Source organism: Podarcis liolepis (genome assembly GCF_965112155.1).
Source record: "Podarcis liolepis genome assembly, chromosome: 7".
Classification (NCBI taxonomy): Eukaryota; Metazoa; Chordata; class Lepidosauria; order Squamata; family Lacertidae; genus Podarcis; species Podarcis liolepis.
The window spans coordinates 65,310,531-65,320,844 of NC_139561.1; the positions used below are offsets into that span (position 1 = coordinate 65,310,531).

The 10,314-nt window shown below is 42.9% G+C and overlaps 1 protein-coding gene across 1 annotated transcript in view; it reads left to right on the forward strand.

Moving 5' to 3' along the window:
• Positions 1-8,986, forward strand: part of CLIC4 (chloride intracellular channel 4) — a 45,861-nt gene extending 36,875 nt beyond the window's left edge. The window contains exons 5-6 of the mRNA XM_083511876.1: positions 2,543-2,724; positions 3,287-8,986. Of these exons, the coding sequence (XP_083368002.1) occupies positions 2,543-2,724; positions 3,287-3,451 (347 nt within the window). The 3' untranslated portion in view covers positions 3,452-8,986. The remainder of the gene's footprint in view (positions 1-2,542; positions 2,725-3,286) is intronic.
• The last annotated feature ends 1,328 nt before the right edge of the window (positions 8,987-10,314 follow it).

Below are 10,314 nucleotides of genomic sequence, written 5' to 3' on the forward strand. Positions count from 1 at the left end.
ACACTAAGCAGTAGCCATGTGTAGGAGGTGGGCAAGGCACTAGACTAGAAAAGCTAAGGTTCTTAGGGATGCTATGATCTACACCAGGAAGCAGATTTTGAAAAAAATGCAGCTATGATGCATACCCCCAGCCAGCTTTTTCCAAGGGCCAGCTTTCCATCATTTAGGAAATCTTTCCTCTATCCTGCCAAATCTACTTTCCTTTAACTCAGGGGTGGTGAACATACACTCTTCATGATGCTGGACTCCAGCTCCCATCAACCCCTGCCCACATATCCAGTGGCTGGGGATGAAGGGAGCTGGAGTCCAACAACATCTGAAGGGATCCAGGTTCCCCGTCCCTAGTTTAGCCTAAATCTGTCCTTTGTGACTCTTGAGAAAATGTGGAATTTTTCTAGCTTCAGCTCCCCACCAATAATTAGTGAGTTGGCTGGAAAATTCTATACTCATAATTTTTATTGCCTGGTGTACCTACCATTGGCATTTTCTCTGAAAGCTCTGCCAATTTTTTCCTCTTGTATCAAACAGTGTGTTACCCTTGGTGGTCTAAAAATGGCACTTAAACTGAATCCACAGACCTATAGACCTTGGATTATGTTTCCTGCTAGTAAATGAGAAATCTGTGGTTGCTAGGCGACCTTTTGCCACAGGGACCTCATACAGCAGCTCATTGTAAGGAAACAATATTGACAGCAGTATCTTTTCCGTGGTGCATTTTTTTGGTGGCTTTTGTACTCGGTTACAGTTTCTGTTCACTTTCTATCTGCTTTTTTCCTTTGTGACCTATAAAATACTGTGCTTAGGGGTGGATTGGCCATGTAGGTTATTGCTTAAGTCATTTGCAAGGCTGAGCTACTGATGAGGATTGTCTCAGGCTCACCTTTAACCCTGAATATATCAAATAGTCCCAGTTCATGTATGCCCTGTGCTGAAGATCAGCATTCTACAGTTTAGCTATCAGCATTTTGTGATCTGTGGAAATCATGTGGAAATGCGCGTTTTATTCTGCATAATTCTGCTTCTGTAGTCCTGGGGGAGGAGCTGTATAGGGCACTCAAGTCCCACCCACTGGCAATCCTTTTAAAGTCTTCACAACCACAAGGGCTAGAAACTTATTTTTCATTAGAGATTATTCTTAAAATTTTGCGGCAAGCATCTCATTCTGTGGCTTTTCTGGAATTGCATGGAATTGCAGCATACACATAGCCATGATTACTGAAAATAAATCCTGATGGCATTGAGCTTTGGGAAACAGATGTAGCTAGACATTAGTTGGAAGGCAATATGAAGGCACAGGTCCAAGTAGGTTAATTTCCAGAATTCTGTGGAGTAGTCTTTGAGTACGGCAACTGACTCTCTACTTCACTTGGTTTCAGAGGAATTTGCTTTGACTATAAGCTGGCCTGTTTCTTCACTGTTCTGCCAAGTAGTGTCCAATGCCATTGCATGCCCCATCATAGAATCATAGAGTTAGAATAGACCACAAGGGCCATCGAGTCCAACCCCCTGCCAAGCAGGAAACAATGGCTGCTTCTCTTCTGAATTGGAGCAGGTGGGGGGGGGGAGTATTGCACACACCCAGAGGAGTTTTGCACCAAATGCTCCAAGGATTCTCCTACTCATTGAAGATATTGAGGGGGCGGGGCGGGGGAGGAAAAGGCTACTCCTGTGGAGTTTCTGGGAGGGAGCCATTGTCTTGAAGTCAAACTTACATCAGCATTGGCTCAAAACTGGAAACAACACTGTTGTGACTAACACAGAATGCATGCAGTAGATGGGAGAATTCCAAAGCAGACAGTCCCACAGAATGGCTCATAGTTCTCATTCCAGGCTAAGGGCAATGCTTCTCTCTGAATTGCCATGCAAGATGTGCAGAGGTTAGTTGGAATTCATCTCAATGCTGCCAGAGCAACTTTACTCGATGGCACATTGCTCCCGCTATGACATCCGATCTGGGATTTGCTTTTTCTACATCTTGCAGACCTTCCTGGGTTCAGTGGAGGCAGAGCTTAAGGGTGTAAAATCTTGTTTGCCCTAGCCTGTAGAAGCAACAAAGCCTTCATTACTTTGATTCATTAGTACTTGTAGACACGGGGTTTCTTTTGACATTCTAAAGTTTAGAAGTCATTGCTTGGATTGTCTTAGAGAAGGAGCATTTCTGATATCCTCTTTTTGCAGGGTTATGTAAATACTTCTCCAACCCTACATTCTTTTTATGGCCTTTCAAACAGGCGGGGCAAAGCTCTCTTTCCTGTAAGGAGAGAAATGTTGGTGAAGACTGCCCTCTGCTGTTACTTTAAAAACTAATATGCAACAGTAATGGAGCTTAAGCAGAAATTGAGTGCTTCATCGGGGCGGAAAGGGCCACATTCTAAATGGCACCCCAAGTGAACAGATTCTCCATTTTTTTGGCTTGGTGGGTGATTCATAGATCGCTTGGCACTGTTTCCATTGGGGGTTAGGTACGTAGGTTTCAACTGTGATTGATTTATCCAGCACCATTGGCTTTCTTTCTTCCTTTTTCACTGGCTAACTCTTCCAGCCCTGGAGAGAGGCCTTCTGAAAACTCTGCAGAAGTTGGATGAGTACCTGAATACACCTCTCCCTGATGAGATTGATGAGAACAGCATGGAGGATATCGCAGCTTCCACCCGCAAGTTTCTGGATGGTGATGAGATGACGTTAGCAGACTGCAACTTGTTGCCCAAACTACATATTGTCAAGGTGGGTGGAACTACCTTGAGGGCTAGTTTACATGTGCACACGTTTGACGCTTGACTCAACTGAACGAGATAATTTCCTGTAGTGGCAAATGGGCTCTGGGAAATTCTATTGGGTGCCTGCAAACCTGCAAGTTGCCACTGATGCTAAGCTTCCTATTCATTTTGCAGGGAAGGGGCCATACCCAACCCAAGTTGCATGCAGAAGGTTGCAGGTTCAATCCCTGTCTTACACTGTGTCAAATCATTGGCCCATCTATCTCAATATTGCCTACACTGATTGGCAGCTGCTGTCCAGGATTTCAGTCTCTCCCAGCATTACATGGAAATGCCTAGGATTGAACCTGGGATCTACCACTCTACCTCTGCTTTTACCACTGAGCTCCACCCCTTCCCCTGGATTAGGCAAGATGGACAAGACAGCTTCCCCTCTCATTCTTATATGCAGACAAGTCCGATGCTATTTTGTGGTTCTGGTTGCAGTCTCAAAGCACAAAAATTATGGGCTGGTCCCATCTCTCTTTGGACATTGTAAAACAGCTGTTCTTCCCTTTCTTTGCTCCTAGGTTGTGGCCAAAAAGTATCGCAACTTCGATATTCCCAAGACAATGACTGGGATTTGGAGATACCTGACAAATGCCTATGGTCGTGATGAATTCACCAACACTTGTCCTGGAGACAAAGAGATTGAATTCGCCTACAGCGATGTAGCTAAGAGGCTCACTAAATAAGCAGTGTTTCGCACACATTTCATAACGAAACGCTTCTTTTAACAGACTGCTCCCCTTTTGTCTTTTTAAGATAGTGATTTACTTTGCATGTACTTGCAGTTATTCAGTGTTACGTTGGGTAGACCAGGTATTTTTTCTCTTTCAAAAAGTGCAAACCAATGTTATGCCGTTTGCTTGCTTTGTATCCTATAATAAGCAAGCTGAGCACAGCAGTTAATGTTGCAGTGAAGCAATTCTGGAACCTGGCCCAGAACTGCTGAGTGGGACCCCTCCTTTTACTACCTGGGCCTGCAGATCCTGGGTCTCAATTAGGTAGGACAGCCATCTTACATAGTCCAAGGAACTGAGTGGTAAAGCTTTTCCTGGATTGAGCATTTCAGGTAGTGGGAGTGGAGTGCAAGTTTGAACACTTTCCCTATATTAGAAGGCACCTTCTCTCTCTTGTCTGCACACACTTGGCTTGTTGGGGAGATGGCTTCAGCATGCGCTTCTCCCATAGAATATTTTAATGTGCAGAATTTTATTCATTGCAGAGCGAATACAGCCTCCGCAGCTCCAAACTTAGGTGATTCAGCCTAAGGAAAGGTTGTTGTTGTTGTTTACCACTTGCTGCTTCTGATTATATAAAGCGGCCTTTAAATCTCAAATTGCATCTTGGGATTTTCAGATTTGTTTAGGAAGCACTTCTTGGTGTGATTTAAGGATTATTTATGTATTTTCAAGATGCTATTGCATACGTTAGCTCTCCTGAAACACTGTACCTGCTGGTCTGTCTGAACAGTGCACCAAAGTCTCTTACTGCCTCACCGAAAAGAGCTACATGCAAAACCTTTGGGCAAGCATGCCTGCTCATGAGGGAAAAGGCACATTTCAACAAGCCACAAGCTGTGACCCATAGACACCAGGAACCCAATAAACTGTGTTCTTGGAGGTGACAAGGGTTCACTGCATATGCTTGCATTGGAGGGTGGAGGGGGAGTACATAAGTCTCCAAATGATTGGATCAAAAAGCAAGACATCTTTATTGGATGAAGCACAATAATCCAAGGCCATAATAGCAAGTTGCTTTTTTTTTTTTTTAAGGCACTAGGAGGCTTGTCAATATGTGGGATTTATTTCTTAAGTAACATCATTCCAAACCTGAGCTGTCAAGCAGCCTAAATATGCCAGATGTTTCTACTCAACATGTAACTACTCTTTTATGTTGCTAGCAAGAAGTGCTGTGGTTGGGTGCCAGGGGTGCTTTCTTCTCACTGTGCTAATGTCAGATTCCTGCAAGTAACTATTTTTTATTTTTAAATATGTGCAAGTGGCCTTTAGATACCAACTGTTTTGCCTTACGTGCATAATTCCATATTGATGGTTTTCTCCTTGGTCGTTTGTAAGTGTGGAATGTGGAGTTCTCAGCCCCTCTTTCAATTGTTTCTCCCTTCAAATAAGTCACACCTGACTGCTACATATGTACCTGATCTATATTTTTTCACATCACAATCATTAACACATTCAAGGTCCAAGTTGTGTATTTCTAGAACAGCACCAAGGAATAGGACTGTTAAAAAAAAATGGTTTGTGTTTCTGACTTGGGTTTTCTTTAATAAAAGGAAAGGCAAGGATTTGAGGCATGGAGCAAACTTTCTATTTATTTTAAATGCCATCAAAGACTACTCCAGCCAACTAACACTAGTCTTCTTGCCAGCGTACCTTTTGTAACTTTTAGACTGGAGTGTACATTTTTAAAGCACGTATAAGGGCTCCTGTTAACAGACTTTCTGCAGCCCAACTCTGTACATACTTGCTCAGAAGCAAGTTGCCCTGAGTTTGGCGTGGTTTATTCCCAAGTACAGGTGTGTAGCATTGCAGCCTGACTTACTCAGCATAAGTGAGGGCATGGAAGAGGATTAGGGAACCTTTTTCTTATACAAAATTTCATTTCGGTGAGGGACTTGGTGTTAAGAGCCTTAGGTTTGTGGTTTTTATTCTTTTAAATCTAAGAATCATACTTACATTGTGATCTGATCCAATAAGTAGATACATGATTTCAGTAATAGCTTTGTATTTGTTATACATGCCTATGTGGTGCCTTCTTTCTCTTTGCCAGTATTCACAAAAGCCAGTCTTAGGCTTAAGGGTGGCCCCAAATAGCAGCTTTGACACAAAACACGAGAAGGTGGAACCTTTTCTAGCATGTTTGTACCTCTTAGTTTAATTTCACTGGCCCGAAATCTGCTCCTCTTCTTGCTGATTTTGCCTTTAAGTCAGTTGACAGGCTTGCTGTACACATTTGGGGGGTAAGGTACCCAAAGGGTAGAATTGTGTTGTACAGCATGGTGGATCTTATGCATAGGGCGGTTGTCCTGCTAATGCCCACACTTGTTTGCCTTCCAGTTGTCATTTTGCCTGGCAAATTTAAAGTTTCAGATTAGAAGGTAGGATGACCAGTGTGACCAGATGGGATTCGAGGAAAAAGATGGTCAGATGTGGGCCATTAGCTCAAATTCTTGCCAAGACACTGTCCACATAACCACCTCTTATGTAACTGCTATTTCCCCATCTGGTTACTGGATCCATTTAGCCTGGAACTGGTGCTTGGTGGATTGTGTTTATTTGAAAGCGTACCTTTAATGAGTCATGAAAGTAAATAACTCGGCACCTCCCAACAGTATCAGTCAAAAGGGAGGAATCAGCCTGCCAATTTATTTTAAATTACACCGCAGCACAGGACAACCTTTATCATTTGATGCTGATTATGCCTTAGTACTGTTTGACGAAACCTTTCCGGTTTGAAATGTAGGCAGCAGTTGAATCTTATGCTCTTGATTCTATTAAGTTGGAACAGAGAAGTCATTTGGAAGTACGGTATATTTTAGAGAGAAGCATTTTCTCTTCCTCTGTAATATTGATTTGCATAAATGTTCTCTCGTGTGACCAGTTATCCACTTGGTGTGTAGTAGAGGCAGTTTCTCCCACAAGATAAGGTGCATAATTTGTGGTTGCAAGTGATCAACCATTTGGTTAACTTTAGCAGCCCACATGGGTGAAAGCATTCAGTTTTCCTCTTGAATGAGTAAAGAGATGGGCGTGTGTTTGTGGATGGGGGGGCTTCTGTCATCAAATGGGAATTTTTTTTATAGTTACGTTTTTGCAACAGAAATGTGAAAGGAATTCTTGTTAGCTGACCTTTGTTTAGCCTATGAAATTGGTAGCATTCATATACAGATTAACTTTCTGGAAGACAGAGAAAACCCCAAGTTTGATTTAACGTTTATTCTTCCAAGGTTGGAGATAAGGGAGTGCGGAAAGACATGTGTTGTACCTACTGTATTTATAGTTTGGGAACTTGCCTAACCTGCACAAAACTGAAGAGTTAATGAACTTGCCACTTGCCAGTTTCTTACAAAATTGATATTTTTTATGTACATATGCATTCTTAACAGAATTTCAGACATTCTGCTTCTAGCCATCCAAAATAGCAAATGTTGGTCTAATTCTCACAGACATTCCCCCAGCCCACCATCCTCAGACTTTTGAGCATGGGATGATAGTTGCATGAGAACCAGAAGTGTGAGCAAGAGCAGCTCCTTGTAGCAATTCCTTAAATGTTCCTCCTGTATTAATGTGACTTCCAAAATGCCTTTCCACTCCTATAGCCAAAGATGTTTTCAATTCCCATTCTAGTTGTCAGTCTAGGAGCATTTGAGGAATCACTCCTTTGCCTAAACCCGGGCGGTGGAAGGTGGAATCTGTGGCCCTCTTGATGCTGCTTGATTCCCAGCTCCCAGTAGCCCCAGCGGGCACAGTCAAAGGTCAGAATTATGGGAGTTGCAGCCCAGCAACAAGGCCACAGCTTGTCTCACTTTTGCCCTAAAGATAGGCAGGAGTGTTAATATTTAGAATGATTGAAGTCATCTCAGAACTGGTGTGTCGGGGGAAATTCTGTGCATGTATTATTGTTAGCCACGGGATAGTTGTGCCATTGAAAGAGCCTGCTGGCTTGGACCACTGAGAGGCAGTTCCTACTGAAGGGGAACATCCCAATTGGCTGCATCTAATGTTACTCTGAGTGCAGAATGCTGCTTGGATTCTGCTTCACAAGTAACAAGAAGGGTTGAGGTGGCCCTGAAGTCCTTTCTGCAAACATAATCTAGGAGGAAAAGTCTTTGCCCTCATCCTATGCCCTTTGATGTCATGACACTATGGATTCCAATGTTTTGGATGATGCATTGTCCACATGCTCTCTGTTGGGTCATATTTATATAAGATAATTGGCCATTCTGCTTATTTTGTTTATAGTGAAATAGAATTTCTTTTAAAAAGAAAAGCTGTGGGTTATATCCAGTGTTAGTCATACTCCATCAGAGTAGACCCATTGAAATGAATGGGCATGATTAATTTGGGCTCACTCATTTCAGTGGGCCTACTCTGAGTAGCACTTGTAGTGACTACAACCCAGAGAATTAAAATTGCATGACTTATATATATATCATGGGATGCCTTTTTAATAAGGTCACTTTTGCTCAGCAGGCAGAGCCTTGAGGAACAAAGAGAACAGGTGGAGCACTTCTCTCAAAAGTGTGCAGGGCATTTGTGAAATCATTACACTTGTCTGACTCACACACGAACCACTGTGCCGCATTCTGGGCACGGAGGGGCAGGAAAGCAAACCTCAGGTTCCTCACCTCTGTCAAGTCCTTCCTGTGGGACTCCAGCTCTCATGAGCCCCAGCCAGCACAGCTGAAGATCAGGCCTCTGTAACAAAAGTATTTTCTGTGGACTCGGCTCAACATGCATTTGTGCACAAATTGTTTCTTTTTATGTTATCAGCCTCTAAACGTTGTGGGCCACAGAAATTGGTCTAGCCTATCATACTATGCTAGAGCTATGTGCAAATATTAACAGTGACAAAGAGCAACCAGTTTAGAAATCTGGCCATTCTAGGGCCTACCAGTGTCTAAATGTAACACACAAAGGTGTTCTAATTCATACTAAAAGTGTTATGTATAGTGGGGGGCTACATGTGAGAGCTGAGGTCTGGCTTCATTCCCTAGTGCTTGAAGCATGTATATTTTTTTTGGGGGGGTGGAACCTTGGTTACCTGCCTACCTGCCTTTCTGTGAAATGTTGCTTTAAGAGGCAATGCTAAATCAACTCTTCATTCTAAAAATGAATAACTGTCCCCTCCCAGCTGTGACTAACAGTAGATGTTTTATTCCATGTTAAAACCACAATTGCTTAGATACAGTCAAGTTCCTTCTTATCCTTTTGAACATACTTGAAAAGGTTGTTCTGAGCAAACCGTGTTTTAAAAATATATATCATCCTGTTTTATCTGCTCAACTGTTGAATCTGGGTGGGCGGGGGCACAGATTCCCAAGAATGGGCAGGGCATTGATTTGGCGTTTGTATAGAGATACCTGGAATCTCTTATGATATATTGTAATATTCTTCTCTTTTCACTTTTCTGGAATATCTTTTACAGGTATACTGGCAAACTGCTGGCAGCTGTTTTAAAAAATAAAATTTATATTTTTCACTTAATATGATCTTGGCTTTTTTTCCTCTGGATTTCTGGGGCAGGGGCTATAGCTCAGGGGGTAGAGGGCATGCTTTGCATGCAGAAAGTCCCAGGTATAATCCTAAAATGGGAAGGACTCCCATCCGAAACCCTAGAGAGATGCTACTAGGCAGTGTAATCCAGCTTTCTCTAACCTAGTGCCTTCTAGATGTTGCTGGATTCCAGCTCTCATCAGCCCTGACCACCAAATGACTGTAGACATTACTCCGAATGACTGTAGCTTTGCAGTGCCTCACCTCAAGAGAGGTCTTTCCCATCACCTACAGATGTGATTCCCTACAGATATTGCTGGACTACAACTCCCATCATCCCTGGCCATTGACCATGCAGGCAGGGGTTGATGGCTGTTGGCATCAGCAACATCTGGAGGGTGAAAGGTTGGTTTAGGCCAGGGTTTCTCAAACTTGGGTCTCTACTGTTGTTGGACTACAACTCCCATCATACCTAGCTTTCAGGACCAATGGTCAGGAATGATGGGAGTTGTAGTCCCAGTTTGAGAAACACTGATTTAGGCAATACCAAGCTAGATGGATCTAAAGGGGGCCTGCGTCGATATATGGTAGCTTCTTATGTTCCTACATCTGTTTTGCTAGCTTTTGAATTTGAGCTTCAGATGTGGGAAATATATGAGATTGGTTTGGAAGTTGAATTTGAAATGAACATTTTGAAGGAAGCTGTTTGCTCAGAGAACAGCCAAGAAACTTGCACATTAGCTAAGAATTTATCTCTGTGCTGCTTGATAGCAAAAAATGGCCCTCAAGGTGGCTCACAAAGGATGACACATACCCACAAAATCAAGACAACAAAATCTTAACATATCAAAACTAAATAAAAACAGAAAATCCAAATTCATGTTCCTGCCACATGTAGGGGGCAGTCCCCACAGATATGTCACAAAGAGCAGGAGTAAATCCTACAAGAGGGTGGGGCAGGGCAGATGGAGCAATGCTCTCCTTGGTGGTCCAACACAGTCTCTCCCCTGCAAGTGAGTTACCAGGCACAATCTGAACAGCAGGATTGGGGAAACTCCTCCTGCAACTGGTGCTATGCTTTCATTTGTCCGGTAGGTGTCTCCCTCCACCATCTTTTGAAAACACATACAGTACAGTGTCTAGAGAAGAGCACCTGCTTTGCTTGCAAAAGGTCTCAGGTTCAATCCCTGACATCTCCAGGTAAGGCTGGGAAAATCCTTAGGTGAAATCCTGGATAGCCGATGCCAGTCAGTATTGACAATAATGACTTGCTGTAAGGAAACACCTTTAGTTTCTCAAGGGGGATATTTTAATCCAGC